The sequence below is a fragment of the Pseudorasbora parva genome, chromosome 10 (assembly GCF_024679245.1).
Source record: "Pseudorasbora parva isolate DD20220531a chromosome 10, ASM2467924v1, whole genome shotgun sequence".
NCBI lineage: Eukaryota > Metazoa > Chordata > Actinopteri > Cypriniformes > Gobionidae > Pseudorasbora > Pseudorasbora parva.
The window spans coordinates 47116904-47134567 of NC_090181.1; the positions used below are offsets into that span (position 1 = coordinate 47116904).

The 17664-nt window shown below is 41.0% G+C and overlaps 1 protein-coding gene across 1 annotated transcript in view; it reads left to right on the top strand.

The window, feature by feature from the left end:
- The window catches only part of angel1 (angel homolog 1 (Drosophila)), a 52293-nt gene extending 35746 nt beyond the window's left edge, over positions 1 to 16547 (top strand). The window contains exons 7-11 of the mRNA XM_067456280.1: positions 6902 to 7028; positions 10021 to 10146; positions 10317 to 10347; positions 13871 to 14031; positions 15358 to 16547. Coding sequence (XP_067312381.1) covers positions 6902 to 7028; positions 10021 to 10146; positions 10317 to 10347; positions 13871 to 14031; positions 15358 to 15494 — 582 coding nt within the window. The 3' untranslated portion in view covers positions 15495 to 16547. The remainder of the gene's footprint in view (positions 1 to 6901; positions 7029 to 10020; positions 10147 to 10316; positions 10348 to 13870; positions 14032 to 15357) is intronic.
- The last annotated feature ends 1117 nt before the right edge of the window (positions 16548 to 17664 follow it).

Sequence of the window (17664 nt, forward strand, 5' to 3'; positions counted from 1 at the left end):
TATTGTGTGTGCTTGTCTTCAGTAAGCTTGAGAGTCTATTTTAGGCTATATTAGATTTTTAAATGGTATTGAAAATGGTGATAAGAATTATGAAATTTCAGTCGTATCAAAAATGTTGATACCTTATTTTAAGCAAAAATAACTATATTTTAATATACATCATTATCGTTATAATAAAAAGATTTTTTTTAATTTATTTAAAAGTCAGGAAGAGTCATGGATCTTTCAACTTTTAGTATGCACTCTTTTATTTCCAGAGGGTAAAGGTGAAGAGGGATGCGCTGCACTAAGAGGAGCAGTAGTTGCGGTTATGCTTATTTATCCACAAGTGTTTCAGTTTCGGTTCGTTTATATAGCGTTCAAACAGCAACTCTTTTTCTTGTCGCTCCTTCTCCTTGAGAGAGAATTTCTTCTCCTGTATTTTTTTGGCCTTCTTCACTGCCCAGGTGAACAGAACAAGTGGCCCTTTTCTTTTGCACGTTTTCTGGACGGTCGCATTGTCCTGGGTCTCATTCTGGGGACCCTCAGGAGAGTCTACACGTTCATCGATCTGAAAAGCATCATCCATATGGCCTTGTATGGCGTGAGCATCTCCCATTTCACTGGGGTCACCTTCCTCTTCCACAAATTCCTGGACCTCCACCACTTCGTCTGCCCACACTTCCTTCTGCACCTCGCAGTCCTTCTCCATCCAAGCAAGCATTAGTCTTGGTTTCTTTTCAAGCTCCGGCATTTGAGGGCGCTCAGACTTGACTAAGTCACTGGCCCAGAAGGTCTTCCCTGTGAACGCCACATACTCGCTCTCGTCATCCTCTATGTCCACCAGCATGAGTTCTGGAGCTGGCTCAAACGGGGAACAAGCGAATGGCAGAGGCTTCCGGCTAGGAGGACGCTGAAGAGCAACCACTTCATCATGTGCAGGAGTGGGGCTCGGAGGAAGCCGTTTGGGATGATGCACTTGCGATGAAGAGCGTTGGACGGAAAACATTTCATCAGGTGCTGGAGTGGGGCGTGGAGGAACCACCACAGGAAGCATCTGGGATGAAGAGCGTTGGAGGGAAACAACTTCATCGGAACATGAAGGAACCGCCAACAGTTTGGGGGGATCCACTTGAAGCTCACTTCCTCCCTCCATCAACTTTTCCAGACTGTGCACCTTTTTTTTCTGATGTACACATTCTCTCTGTGTTATTTCAGCCTCATCTTTGTGACTGCCTCCCTTACTGATCTTCACCTCTCTTTCCTCCTCTCTCTCTCCAAGCGGGCAATTCTTACACTGTAAAAAAAAATGTTGGTTTTTGTTGGTTTAACTTAAAAAAGTAAGTAACCTGGTTGCCTTAAAATTTTGAGTTAATTGAAATTTAAAATTTGAGTTGATACAATGAAGGAAATTTGTTAAATAAATAGAAATTCAAAATATTATTGAATCTGAACCACATACAAAATGTGATTAATCATGAAAATAGCACAATTTGGCTGCGTCATCACCAATAAAACACACAATTGCCCAATATGCTTACAAAATCTTTTAATAATATTTTAATAAAGGTTGTCGAATCTCAAAAAAATGTTCATTGTATTAACTCAAAATTTTAATTCCAATGAACTCAAAATTTTAAGGCAACCAGGTAACTTTTTTTCTAAATAATTTTTTTACAGTGTAGGTACCTTGTGGCGTCTCTTCCTGTCATTGGCAGTGCCGTCGAAGGCCTCGCGCTCCTCTGGAAGTTTCTCTACTGCTGCTGATTCTTGCTCCACACACTGCTGTAGTGCATCCCTTCTTTGCAAGAAGTGAGCAAAACAATCAAACAGTTGTCTTAATAAACTGCTAACCAGCGCCATTATGGACACTGAATGCTCAGAGATGATTCAATACTTGTCGTCGATATCTGCAAAGTCTCGAAAGTCTTTCGCTCTATTCATTCAAAACGCACTAACTGCAAACCAGAGTCAGATCTGCAGTTTACAGCTGCCAGTACGGAATCTCCACTATGATGTCACAGTGAGCTCAAACACTCGCAAATACGCCATGTTTGTATTTTTTTAAAACTTTTTCTCCATGTTTGTAGTTCCAAATCGAATTCTAGTCCAACGTGCAATGGATTGTGGACTAGAATTCACTATACTATCTCAATTACAATTAAGTACAAATGAACTGTATTTATTTGTGTTGTAGGCACTAAAACAGTCCAGTATATAATAGTCAAACGTATTTTTATGTTGAAATAATAAAGATTTCTGTGCCACCGCAGAATGGTTGCTGGCCTCTGCCCGGCCACCCCTATAAAAAAAATCCTGGCTCCGCCACTGTGTGACAGCAATGTCTCGTAATATAAAAGTAGTGCGCAAAACAAAACAAAAAAACCTCTTTCCTCCTCTATTTCTCCTTTCTTCTTCCCTTTTCTGGTTTTTGCTACTCTGAGCGGTATACAAATCTTGGTATTTAGGGCACTTTTTGTGTTTCGTTGCCTCTTCTTGACGGATCGCTTCCTGTTCTCCTGAGTTGTAAGTCGCTTTGGATAAAAGCGTCTGCTAAATGCATAAATGTAAATGTAAAACAGAAAAACATCGCAAGATAAAGTAGATCGTCAGAACAGTGATGGTGAAGGGGAAAAGGAATCACCACCATGTACCTGTAGGTTGTGATACAGTAGGCTAGCAGCAGTAGCTATAGATATGATAGTCTATCAAAATAATTAACTCCTTTTAAACTTAACAACAAGCTCCCAGTAGTTAGCTAGCCACCACCACACTTTAGCTGTGGAATATAATCATTTTTATGCATGGCAACGTTGATACAAAAAATTCTGCGTAGGCTACACCTAATTAAATAAGCCTTATCGTACATGTTTCCTACGATAATCTTAAGAACATTTTGAGACGCCATGAATATGAACTAAAATGTGTTTTTAACATACTATCTCTGTATTTAAAAAAGAAAGAAAAAAAAATATATATATATATATATATATATATATATATATATATATATATATATATATATATATACACTGTAAAAAATTTATTGTCAAATTAACAGTAACTTACTGGCAACAATTATCCAGTAGTTGCTGTATTTTATCCAACAGTAAAATTACTGTAAAACTAACTACAGTAGTATTAACCATACCGTAAAATTAAAAACATTATTTTACTGTATTTTTACCATGTTGAAGTACAGTATTACACCGTTGATTTTTATTAATACTGTATAGTAGTATACAGTTATGAAATGTTATTTTTATTTTATTTTATAGTGCTGATTTGTAACCGGTAGAATATGTAGAAAATTTACTTTTAAAGGCAAATAGAAAAAGAACAATTGAAGCTTTAACTGCACAAGGTTTATTGTTTATTTTGAAACATATTTTTAATACATTAGTAATAATAATGTAATATAATACAACAATTAAAAACAAGATTTATGAAAAATGTATAATTTAACCAGTGAACAACTGGTTACATTTCATCATGTAAAAATGATCCTGAACAGGTAAAAAAAAGAAAAATAGATAGGTTAAGATGAAGGCCAGGTGAGGGAAAAAGTGGGAGCAACAGCACTTCAGATAATCCTGCAACAAAAGATAAGCACAAATCAATAAGTGGCAAGACATACAACTAATAATCAAAAAACCTTTTTAGGGGAAATAATTTTGTGCCATTAATTGCAGCGGAATATCATAAATCAGCATAATTTTGTCTGATATTAACATTTGTCAATGTGTTTTTTATAATTATTTGAAAATTAGAAAAGGATATGTTTGCTGTGCTGGGTTAGTAGTACCTTGGCTGGTTTGTCATGGGTAAATATCACACTAAAACTGCAGTTAGCATTAAATATGTCATGTTGAGTGGTTTATTAACTTATTCATTCAAGTTCAAAACTGCTGATTCTCTTAGAAACAAAGCAAGTGGCGGTTTAAATAATAAATTATTCAATCGTTCACTCAAATGATTTGATGACATTTTGATGACATTTTGATGACATTTGATGACAATTTGATGACATTTTAGTTCCTATTCATGGTGTCTTTAAAGGGGTGGGTGAAACACTCAGTTTCAGTCAGTGTCATGTCAATCTTGAGTACCTATAGAGTAGCATTGCATCCTGCATATCTCCGAAAAGTCTTTATTTTTTTTATAATTATATAAGAAAGATGCGCTGTTCCGAGTCTTTCCGAAAAAAGCCGAGCGGGTGGGGGCGTGTCGTGTGAGCGGAGCTAAATAATGACGTGTGCAGCAGCGCGCTGCAGTGAGGAAAGTGAGTCGCTCTGTGAGGAAAGTGATTCGCTCTGTGAGGAAAGTGATTCGCTCTGTGAGGAAAGTGATTCGCTCAGTGAGGAAAGTGATTCGCCCGCCGCGTGAGGAAAGTGATTCGCTCTGTGAGGAAAGTGATTCGCTCTGTGAGGAAAGTGATTCGCTCAGTGAGGAAAGTGATTCGCCCGCCGCGTGAGGAAAGTGAGTCGCTCTGTGAGGAAAGTGATTCGCTCTGTGAGGAAAGTGATTCGCTCTGTGAGGAAAGTGATTCGCTCTGTGAGGAAAGTGATTCGCTCAGTGAGGAAAGTGATTCGCCCGCCGCGTGAGGAAAGTGAGTCGCTCTGTGAGGAAAGTGATTCGCTCAGTGAGGAAAGTGATTCGCCCGCCGCGTGAGGAAAGTGAGTCGCTCTGTGAGGAAAGTGATTCGCCTGCCGCGTGAGGAAAGTGAGTCGCTCTGTGAGGAAAGTGATTCGCTCAGTGAGGAAAGTGATTCGCCCGCCGCGTGAGGAAAGTGAGTCGCTCTGTGAGGAAAGTGATTCGCCTGCCGCGTGAGGAAAGTGAGTCGCTCTGTGAGGAAAGTGATTCGCCCGTCGCGTGAGGAAAGTGCTAATACAGATCGACCGCCGGCCTATCAGTGGGTAAGTCAGTAGCTACTGGTTATATCACCTGTTTAGCATCCTACAAGCCAGCGCTTTGATGGGCGTAGCCTGTTGCTTTCGCTCTCTCCCTCGCTCTCTCTCACGCGCTTCCGGTAGAATTGTCCGTAAGGCCCATACAAGGAAATTCCGCCCCCATTAACGTCAAAGGGGACGCATGATCTCAAAAAACTTGCCGAAACTTATGACTAACCGGAAGTAGTATTTTTGACAAAGAAATACTCCATCAAACGTCCACCTTAACTTTTGAAACTTTGTCTATGTTTAGTATGGGAATCCAAGTCTTTAACAGTGTAAAAAGATCAGTATGCATGAAACAGCATTTCACCCCCCCTTTAAGTACCTGGAAGTGCACTTTTTTCACTTATATTTGTGTATTTTATATAACAGACCTATAGATTTGGATGTTTTTTTAAATACCATTTATTCCCGTAAAATAAAAGGCTTTGTGATTAAAAAGATTGAGTAAAATTGAGAATGATTCAATGACAAATGCATATTTAACAGTCTTGTTGCCACCTGGTGGGGTAAAAGGTGTGGGACCATAACTTTTAACGATTAATTATGCAGTTCCAATGGATGAAGGGCCCCTCAAGAGGTAAAGCCCAGGGGCCCCTTATAGTCTTCATGCGGCCCTGTCTGTAGCACCGCCCACCGACTCGTGGAGCTAAACGGATCTCGAGCAATAAACATACAGAAGAAACAAGATATTGCACTATGCCTGGAAGAACACTGTCGCTCCATAAACTTACTTTGGATCCTAATATTAGGAATGAGTAGAGGTTTATTTGCTTCATTTTACTGTGGAACCCGTTTGTAAATAAAACTCAGGTCGATACTGGATTTGCAGACATTGAGATTAAAACACAATGCTGTGCTTCTATATTGGATCCAACAGGAATGGTGCAACACACTTATGTGAGTAAAACATGTTTTTATATGTGATAGTATTGCATTGTTATAGATCGTATTGATTATGTGTACGTGTCTAACAGAAAATACCCTAGCATGCTGTCACAGGCTGGAGAATCCTTTATTTGTTGGTTCATAGCGAATTCGGGATCAGACTTGGACATGATTTGGCCAGGACTCGCAAAACCCAATGTCCCGGGGCTATGTGTGTGTTTTCCAGACGGGCTACCATAACGTAAGCTGGTCGACAGGCCAGTGAATCTTAAATATTAATCTTTTCTTGATCTGTGTTTTTCACACTCTTGGCTTGATGTTTGAAGAGCGCGTCCGCGCATGTGTGTGCAGTTCATGCTTATATCCACTGATCGGGCGGGGCCAAGTAATAAAAAAATAATATTCCAATCAATCGTGGGTGGAGGGGAGATAAATCATTGTGTTTGTTTGATAAAGACGTTTACGAGCCCTGTGATCGAGAGAATCATTCCGATTGCCTTTTTTTTTTTAAAACAATCACTCCCCATTGTGAACTGACAGCGGAGCTGAAGCTCATTAAATATGCAAATCTTATCCAATCCTAGCCGTGGGCGTTTACTTCCAAGTCTCCAGTGACACGCCCATCAGAACCCAGCGTTCAGGAGAGAGCCTCACAACCAGTGCAGAAAATAGCCTATTATTTATTAGTTATGTTTTTGAATGTAAAAACCACACAAACGTCATTAGTTGACCTCAGACAACAGTATAATTTTTTTTTTAAAAACAGTTCATGACACCTTTAAATGTGTTTTCTAATATTAGTGTGATTTTAGTTTTTTGAGTGTTTAGTTTTGACCTCTGGTGTTTCATAATGTGAATCAGTTTTTACACCGATTCAGAATCATTTATTGGAACTTAATCATTTGATTTTTTTATTTGAACCCGTCAAGATTTAAATAAATATATACAATTTGCAAGCAGGTTTTTGTTGAATTTACTGCAAAAAAAAGAGCTATTTTGTGATCTTTACTGTTGTGTGCTTCTAGTATGTGTGATACATTGTGATTTTGAAAACAGTGTGAAAAGACTGTTGGCTTTTTCAGGTTTCAGGACAGATGGATTTGTCATATAAAGTCCATCACACGAGGCTTTTCGCCCCCTTGTGGCCCAGCAGCCTCGGCATCAGTGACAGCTGTCAGTACAAGTCTGAACCGCAGGCCGCAGATACAGGTCAGTTTGAGCACAAGCTATCTGCTGTTGCTTGGCATTGAACATACTATTAATATTAATACTGGTATGAAATAAAATATACTTAATTGTCCCTTAAAGGGAAATTTTAAGTGGACTTCACATAGCCAGCATATGAACAGACCTGATACATTATAAAATGATACGTCACATAATCATTCACACAATACATATCAAACACATAAAAATAGTAAGAGCGTCACTAATCCATATTCAACAATCTGATTGATACTGGCACAAAATAATTTTATTTATAGCCATTTATAGCGGAGAACTCTATACTTTCTTCCAAAGGGTAAGAGATCGTAATGGGGAGAAGTACATGCGATGGGTCACCCAAAATCATGTTTGCCTCATTTAGAGTACAGTGACTGAATACTGGGATAGTCTTTCAGTACAATAATTTCCATCGCGGTTCGAACGATATTCATCATATCATTATATCAGTAAAATGACAGATCGCTTGTAAATGTCTCATTATGATGTATTATTACCAAATATTGGATTCAATCTTTTTGCCAACTTGTTTTCTTTCAGTTGGCACAGGTTTTGTATGTCCTTTGGGAACTGATTGATCAGGGTTTCTGAGGTTAATAAGCTTCACTCAAACACTCAAACAATGCTTTTCTTACTCAGTATTTTTGTCTTGTTTCCAGTCCAAACATCTACAAACTCTTTAATAAAGAAGCATTTACTAGACAAGCAAAAGTTATTGTCTTGTTTTGGGGAAAAATAACTCAAAATGAAGAGAGTTTTTGCTTAAAATAAGATAAATAATCTGCCAATGGGGTGAGAAAAATAATCTTAATTCAAACAGAAAACAAGATTATTTTTCTCACCCCATTGGCAGATTATTTATCTTATTTTAAGCAAAAACTCTCTTCATTTGGAGTTATTTTCCCCCAAAACAAGACAATATTGTTTCCTTGTCTAGTAAATGCTTCTTTATTTAAGATGTTTTTGATATTTGGACTAGAAACAAGAGAAAAACTAAGTAAGAAAAGCATTTTTTGCAGTGCAGAGCTCAGATCAGTGAGGCCTACGATCAGTCACAGAAATACAAAAATCTGTGCTAACTGATTACAAACAAGTTAATTAAAACAAGATTGAATCCAATATTTAGTGATTTACAAAATGTAAATAGAGATTTATAAGCCATTTTTGGTAGTTTTGTAATTTTGTGGTAAAAAAAACCTGGGAGGCATAAAAAGTTTTGAAAAAACAAAAACTTTTCCAAGATGTCTTGGGAAGTTGTTAATACACTGTGTGAGCAAAGCAGGCAAGAATTATTCCAATGCAAAAACATTAACATTTTCAGAAAAAAGAAATTTGTCTTCAACACAATGAATGGACCATAACATGAAAATATTAAAGGTCCATGGCATGGGTTGTTTATTGTTTTATAATATGTCTTGGGGTGTACTTATATTGTTAGTATAGTTTTTACATCAAAAATGTCATAATTTAGAAATAAAAGGCATTTTTTCTATACTGATATTAGCCCTCTGTTTAGAATGCTCTGTTTCAGGAGGCGTTTCTGCGGTGAGTCTTCAGTGAAAACACCCACTGCTGTGATTGGCTGACATCTTTACATTTGAAATGAGATTACGTGCGGAGGGGGCGTGGTTTAGTCAGGCACTGGAGCAGAGAGAGAGAGAGAGAGAGAGAGAGAGAGAGAGAGAGAGAGAGAGAGAGAGAGAGAGAGAGAGAGAGAGAGAGAGAGAGAGAGAGAGAGACAGAGAGACAGAGAGACAGAGAGACAGAGAGACAGAGAGACAGAGAGACAGAGAGACAGAGAGAGAGAGAGAGAGAGAGAGAGACAGAGAGACAGAGAGACAGAGAGACAGAGAGACAGAGAGAGAGAGAGAGAGAGAGAGAGAGAGAGAGAGAGACAGAGAGACAGAGAGAGAGAGAGAGAGAGAGACAGAGAGACAGAGAGACAGAGAGAGAGAGAGAGAGAGAGACAGAGAGACAGAGAGACAGAGAGACAGAGAGACAGAGAGAGAGAGAGAGAGAGAGAGAGAGAAGAGAGAGAGAGAGAGAGAGAGAGATTGCTGAGGAAATGTTATTGTCCCGAGTTTTTGAGAGCACAAGTTTATTTTGTTTGTCTCTGAGAGCTCTGAATAAACACAAGTTAACTTTGCAACGCTATTTCTCTCAAAAAATGCTTTCACCACCGCTAACAACAAACACGACATCGACATGATACAGTAAGAGCTTCTGTTGAGCATAATGACCAGCGTCATTCAAACGTGTGACTGACCGATCCGAACATTATAAAGAGTGTTCTTTGATCGCTCTCTGTAGTTTAATCATTTAAATAACAGATTTGTTTCATGCTGCTCACAGAAACGAGGTGAAGTTGATGGTTTTAGTCACTGGCTTGATTCACTGATGCATCAAGACGGCCAGCTGCAGGACTGACCGTATTAAACGATTCAGAAAGAAAGTCTGTGTGAACTTGAATGATTAGCTACACATCAGAACTCACTGATCCCAGGTCAGGCATTAATGAACACTGTTACTCACTGTTTGTGGCGGTGCTGTTGAATCCGTATGGTAAAGCCTGAGCTGCTGACATCCACTGATAAACTGACTCCTTTCTCTACTGATTCTCTGGGCGGGTAAAGAAGAGGAAGGGGCGGAAACCTTTCCTGGTACGACGTCATAACAGGAGAACTCAAGATCAGCTCGTCTGGGCTCTCATCTTCTCAAAGGCAGAGAAAGACAGCCAGATCTCGTTTTATACTGATCAAAATGTCTAGCGACTTAGGGACAACATTCAGGCTAGGGGAACTCATATTAATGTTGAAAAAACCTCATAAAATAAATATTTCATGCCATGGGACCTTTAAGATATGTAATCAAGCATAGCATTGTTTGTTCATTGTTTAATACATGTAATTGTTAAAGAACCCAAATCATGACTGATGATTGATAACATGCATGCGTTTGATTGTGTTCATGCATAAAGGGATTTTTCCAGTGGATAATCGCCAGTACAGCCATGACCTGATGCTTCAGCTGCGGTTCTGCCCGGCTGCATGTGTGCGGCCCGCGGACCTGGAGCTCATACCAGGAGTCACAGACAAAACACCAGGTGACCCAACTCTGCACCACTCAACGCCTAGTTTTCACAAACATTAGCCCTAAGATACCATCTATGCACTATTAAATATTTGCGCATTGCACCATTAATGAGCGTAACTGGCCGACCTCTGCATGTGTCTGAAGTGTTTGCAATCATGGTCATTTCTTGTTTTTTTACAGACCCAAAAGACATGGACATGTTCAGTAGAAGGTGAGTCAGCTGGGGTTCAGGTTTTACACACAGTCTCGCCTGTTAATACACATGCCATAATCCTGAAGAGAATCAGCTTCTTCCTTAAGACTCTTTTAAAAAAATATATTTTTATTATTAAAAAACAAAACAAATAAACAAACACACTTGGACTCGCACAGGGAGTCCCATTACAGTGTGTGTTGTGTGTGTGTGTGTGTGTATGTGTGTGTGTGTGTGTCTGTCTGTCTGTCTGTCTGTCTGTCTGTTTGTGTGCGCGTGCGTGTGTACGTTCGTGTGTGTGTGTGTGTGTGTGATGGGTAGGTTTAGGGGCAGTGTAAGGAGATAGAAAATACGGTTTGTACAGAATAAAAACCATTAAGTCTATGGAATGTCCCCACACTGCAGAAATGCTTTTCTTATTCAGTATTTTTGTCTTGTTTCTAGTCAAAATATCTAAAAATTCTTACATTAAGAAACATTTACTAGACAAGTACAAATTATTGTCTTGTTTTGGGAAAAATAACTCAAATGAAGAGAGTTTTTGCTTAAAATAAGATAAATAATCTGCCAATGGGGTGAGAAAAATAATCTTAATTCAAACAGAAAACAAGATTATTTTTCTCACCCCATTGGCAGATTATTTATCTTATTTTAAGCAAAAACTCTCTTCATTTTGAGTTATTTTTCCCCAAAACAAGACAATTACTTGTGCTTGTCTAGTAAATACTTCTTGTTTTAAGAATTTTAGATGTTTGGACTAGAAACAAGACAAAAATACTAAGAAAGAAAAGCATTTTTTGCAGAGTACATTTCACAAAAACAAACGTGTGTGTGTGTGTGTGTGTACACAATTAAAATGTTTAGTACAGTAAATTCCAAAGCATTCTTTAATGACAGCCATTTAAGATAAAAAAGATGGGTTAAAATGTTGTTTCCCTTTCGCTCAGTCACTCCGAGTAACGTCGGGGGGTTTGACGAATGGGGGTTTCGCTTGGAAGCCTATCAACTTCGAGATCTAGAAAATGGCCAATGGCAGTGCCAATGCCATGGGCATGCGAGATTTGCATGCATAACTCCGCCTACCCACATGGGTATATAAGGAAGTATATATTTATGCATTATGTTTATGCTTCGGAGACAAGGGTTACATACCCCTTCACTCCAAAAGCCTTCTGAGTTAACTGTCAGTTCTTCGAGATGACAAGACCTTCCAGTCGTTGTTGGTGTTACGGCGTGTTCCAGCTATCGCATACTTCCTGCCTGCTGATCTCTCGATCCTGTATCCAGTTGGTGTGTGGTCCCTGGGCGCTTCGGCGACGACTGCGAGGTTAATCCTCTCACAAAAAGAGCTCACAGGTGGCACGTCCTTTTCAGGATATCTCGCCCGTGTGCTTTTGGGTGCGGCCGGTCTCTGCCGCCTTCTGATGGCCACTATCACTGCCTGACGTGTTTGGGCTTTCAGCACTCTCAGGCAGCGCTTGTGGATGAGTCGTGTTCCCACTGCGGGAATATGACCATCTCTGTGTTGTGGTCGAGACTCGACGAGCTCTGTGCTGGAGTGAGAGTCCCCTCTGCCACATCCCGATCTGACGTCTCTATGCGAGGCAGCACTTCGACTGGTGACCTGAGGGTGATGGTGTGGAATACAGCTCCGGCGCTCATGCCTTGGCCCACACCCCCCTCTAGCGCACCGGTACCCGCAAGCTTTGGAATGGAGACAGCGGCTTCGGCTTTGGCCTCCCCACGGGTTTCGAGGATGACGAGATGTCGGTCGCCGCATCGCAAGGTGGGCTAGAGTTCTCCCAGGATGATGATTCGGCTGTGCTGCCGCCCTCGGGTTTTCCAGCATTGCCGGAGTCGAACTCGGAGCTGACAGCCATGCTTGCCCGGGCAGCCGCGGCGCTTGGTCTGGAGTGGAACCCTCTGCCCCGACCTGAGCATTCACGGCTGGATGATTGGTGCGCCACGTCAGGACAACTGATTGGTTTTTGGATGTGCTTGTCAGGTCAACCGTCCTGCCGTGCCCCCAATTCCTTTTCTTCCCGGAGGTGCATGAAGAGATTGCGCGTTCGTGGAGGGCCCGCTGTCCTCTCGCGACCGTTCGGCAACCTCTTCCGCCTTCTCCGCTCTCAATGGGGCGGTGATTAGAGGGTACACTGGGATTCCCCCGGTGGAGCGCTCTGTGGCGATGCAGCTGTTTCCCCAGAGCGCCTCCTCCTGGCGTGGCGATCCTATGCATCCCTCCAAGGCCTGTAGATTCTCATCTTCAATGGTGGCAAAATCCTACAGAGCTGCGGGGCAGGCCACTGCTTCTTTGCATGCTCAGGCCTACCAGGCCAGGTTGCTGTGCGACATGCACAAGGGTGGAGCTGACCCAGGGTTCAGAGATGAGCTGCGTGCCGCGACTGACCTTGCCCTCTGGGCTACGAAGGTTACCACACGCTCCCTGGCGCAGAGCTGCAGGCTGGGCGACACCGAACACATTCGGCAGATTTTACAATCTCCGAGTGGAGCCTGTGTTCGACTATGTACAGGTTCTCGCCTCTACAAGTGGCCGGTAATGGATTAGGCTTAGGTGTCTTTGCTTGCTCGCCAGTCCAACTCCACGGACTGCATACGTGCGATATTCTTCTCAGGTGAGCTTCTCCGAAAGCCCTTAGCTCCTCCAGCACTGACGACGCCGACGCCAGTAAGTCTGCCCTATCTAGCCCAGACCCTTGTGTCTGGCCAGGTGCCTCCATGTGCACGGTTCCCCCTCCGGTGACCCCCACATGTGTATTCCACCGCAAGCCTCCCTGAGCGGGTGTCTTCCCTTGGCAAGCTCTCCGCCCCCTGGGGTAAAAAATCCATCTGCGGCTGGTACCCCAGTGATCTTCCTTATGCAGCCCTTAGCGGGTCATATGTGTATTCCTAAGTCCTCCCTACGGGTAGGCATTTTGATAAGTGGGAGTCCTTCGGCTGTACTAGTGTTAGGCCAGGGCACTTTGGCGCTTACACAGGGCACTGGAAGACAGCCAAGTGGCGTGATTACATTGGGACCCCCATTCATCTCGGAGTGACTGAACGAAAGGGAACGTCTTGGTTACGTATGTAACCCTCGTTCCCTGAGCAGGGAATGGAGACGTAATGTCCCTCTGCCACTTCCGCTGTACCGCTGGAACGGCCGAGAGTTCAGCCTTGGCTCCTCAGCAGGTAAATATAATGTGATCATGCCAGCGACTTCCTGTTTATACCCATGTGGGTAGGCGGAGTTACATGTGCAAATCTCTCATGCCCATGGCATTGGCACTGCCATTGGGCGTTTTCTAGATCTCGAAGTTCAAAGGCTTCTAAGCGAAACCCCCATTCGTCAGTCACTGACATTACGTCTCCATTCCCTCCTCAGGTAACGAGGGTAACATACGTAACCAAGACGTTTTTGTTCATCTAATCAATGCTGTGCGTTTGGTTAGCTGGTCCTTATTGTCCATGGGAGAAAAGTATGACTTCAATCCTGCAGCGGATGTTTGAAACCTCATGAACTCTGGTTGTGTTTGTGCAGGTTTGGCCACACCTTGCGTCACACACTGAGCCTGAGGTCAGCTTACAGTGAGGCCCGGCCCAATACACACAGCACCGCAGTCTCCACACTGAACTCAGACGGAGCCGCCATGGTCGACTACATCTTCTACTCCACCCGCAGGAGCTCTGATGGAGGTGCAGGTGAGGACTCCATCTACTACCATCAGATTAGAGTTTAGATTCTCTGCCTGAGCCCAAACCGACCCGAGGGCCGAGATTTCCCGGCACTATCCTCGGCCCTTGATCAAGCCTTTGTGTTTTTATAATCATTACTTTATTAGTCTAATTGGGTGGGCAGAAAGCTATGCTATAATAAGAAATAATATATATTTTTAGCAAAGTAAGAACTAATAATACAACTAAGAAACAAATGTGTAGGCCACAAAGTTGCACAAGTCAGGATTAGTGTAAAAATGTGCATTAAACTCACAGCACATGCAGTGATGGAGCGCAGCGTCTGAACAGAACCGCTCTGAGTCATGAGCTACTCGCATCAACGCTGCACTTTGCCTAACTAAATATTTTTGTTTCAAATCGCTTCGTTTAAAAGTGGACATTTCAAGCTTTCTATACACATATTTCTCATGTGAGGAGAGTATCCTGCTGAGTTTGGGTTTATTTATGAGACGCGCTCCAGTTCATGAGCAATGAATGCGACCACACGCGACTTCATGTCACGATTATAGTCTGCTATTTGCTTCTTATTTATTGACTCCAGCTACATCAACTACCATCAGATCATCCCAGCATGAACATCAGCTCCATTTAAATGCAGTAAATATCTGTAACATCATAATTCTGACTTTATCTGGGGATTTTTAAACAAAACTTTATCATATTTGATCATATATATGCACATTTCGAGGGTCTCTACACTGCAAAAAAATGCTTTTCTTACTTAGTGTTTTTGTCTTGTTTGTAGTCCAAACATCTAAAAATTCTTACATTAAGAAACATTTACTAGACAAGCAAAATTATTGTCTTGGTTTGGGAAAAAATAACTCAAAATTAAGAGTTTTTGCTTAAAATAAGCTAAATAATCTGACAATGGGGTGAGAAAAATAATCTTAATTCAAACAGAAAACAAGTTATTTTGCTTATTTTAGGCAAAAACTTAGAAAATTTAGAATTTTGTGTGTGTGATGTGTAGGTTTAGGGATAGGGGATAGAAAATATCATTAACCTGATATAAAATCAATGGAAGTCTATGTAATGTCATCATTAATATAAAACAAACGTGTGTGTGTGTGTGATGGGTAGGTTTAGGGACAGGGGCTCTCTCTCTTGCTCTCTCTGTGTGTGTGTGTGTGTGTGTGTGTGTGTGTGTGTGTGTGTGTGTGTGTGAGATGGGTAGGTTTAGGGGCAGGGGCAGTGTAGGGGAATAGAATGTACAGTTTGTAAAACCATTATGCCTATGGAAAGTGCCCGCAATTCACAAAAACCTAACGTGTGTGTGTGTGTCTGCAGAGGCCGATGGTGGTTTGCAGATGCTGGGCCGGCTGTCTCTTCTCTCTGAGGCGGATCTCTGGTCTCTCAGGGGTCTTCCCAATGAAACCTTCCCCTCCGATCACCTCAGTCTGCTGGTCAAGCTCCAGCTCAGATGACTGCAATGGTTCTTAAATCTAAGGATTGTTCTTCTTAATTGGATTTACGAATGGATGAATATTTAGTTTTCTATTCAGTAACAGAACGTGTGAATATTCTCCAGCATGGCATTTGATGCAAGGACTGTGGTTGACGTTCCCGATCATTTAATCAAAATGCACTTGCATTTATGATACACTTGTTGTACTTCTTTTGTTTTTAATTTCTATTTTGAACAGACCTAAATAAATAACTGCATGTGCTGCTGTTGGTTTTGCTTTTAGTTTAAATACTGTGCCAGTTTGAAAACCCATTTGATTTATTAAATATGCAGATGATTCGCCTGCACCAGAATCCCAGAAATCGTGCCATTCTTCTGTGTAAATCTCTGCGGTAAGCTTTTAGTATTTATTTTTAAAGTTAAACGAAGCTACATACTTTCATTGTGTGTGTGTTTACATCATAGTTGTAAAGTGTGGACTTCAGTAGCGGTGTGTAAGAGTGGAAAGGAAGTAGACAGGGAAAACTGGACAATTTCCTCGCTTTATTTCTCAGAATATGATGTTCAGTGTTCATCCATATACTGTTCACGGTTGTACACTATTTTAATTTGGTAATGTTATGTATCTTTAAGGATTAGTTCTCTTTAAAATTAAAATTTCCTGCTATTTTATTTACCCCATCTCATCCAAGATTTTCAAGTCTTTCTTTCTTCAGTGAAGAGCTTCAGAGACTCTGATGATCCAGAGGAATAGAGACTGATCCACACAAACCCTCCGTAATTTTCAATAGGCAGAAGTACCACCCCAAGCCCTCGTGTGAAGACTTTATCTCCAACTTCAAAATCGTCCGTCATCATTGTTGAACCTTTTTTTGCTAAAGGATGTTTGTATTAGTCTTCCCAACTCAGGGGCGTTACTTCTGCCTTAGTTTAGCGTGATCTTTCCCACGGGATTACACAATCTGTGCAGCAAGATCAGCAATGCAGGTTAAAAACAATATATAAATGTTTATTTTTTTAAATGTCCGATGGTTTGTCTGGATCAGACCCTATTCCTCTGGGATCATCAGAGCCTCTGAAGCCCTTCACGGCAAAAAAATGCTTTTCTTACTCAGTATTTTTGTCTTTTTTCTAGTCAAAATATCTAAAAATTCTTAAAACAAGAAGTATTTACTAGACAAGCAAAAGTAAGTGTCTTGTTTTGGGAAAATAACTCAAAATGAAGAGAGTTTTTGCTTAAAATAAGATAAATAATCTGCCAATGGGGTGAGAAAAATACTCTTAATTCAAACAGAAAACAAGATTATTTTTCTCACCCCATTGGCAGATTATTTATCTTATTTTAAGCAAAAACTCTGTTTATTTTTTACAAGACCATTTTTTTTTACTTGTCTAGTAAATGTTTCTTAATGTAAGATATTTTAGATATTTTGACTAGTAACAAGACAAAAATACTAAGTAAGAAAAGCATTTTTTGCAGTGTTTCTCTGTAACTGATTTGGACCTTCAACCGTTGGTTCCCATTGAAGTCCATTATGAGGACAAATATCCTGGAATGTTATCCTCAAAAAACTTAAAGGGGTACTTCAGCGCTGGGAAGATGAATCTGTATTTAAACTGGGTCATCAATGTAGTAGAAATGTGAAATAATTTTTTAATTTGGTGCTTTCTAGACTGAGAAAAGACAGAAAATGTATTTTTGTCTGATGGGGATGAAAGACTACAATTCCCAGAATGCTTCGCTGCCCTATGAGGCCATTCCCAAAGCCACCAACTTGATTACTGTGACTGAGTTGGAGAAGACACTACAATTAAAAACTGAACGTGTGTGTTCAATATAATGAGTGAGTCGCCGCGCGAGTATCACAGCACTGAGCACTGACTGCAGGAGTGATGAGAGCTGAGGTAAACGCGACTACACTCGCGGCATACATTCACAACGTGAGTTCAGTCTGGCGCGTTTCAGTTCATGACTTTGCAAGCTTAACTTTCATAGAAATTAATTTGAGAAGTTAAGACGTACATTGCTCACCATAGCTCCGTTTAAATGAGTGCCTGTAGCTGAGCTGAGCTGTGAGTGTGATCTCCATCCCTCATGAGCGGGTGTAAAACATGCGGAAACGGCTCCCTCTGCTGGCTGTAGTTCTTTAGCCTTTGGCCAAACATTCCTCCGATGATGATAATATCGT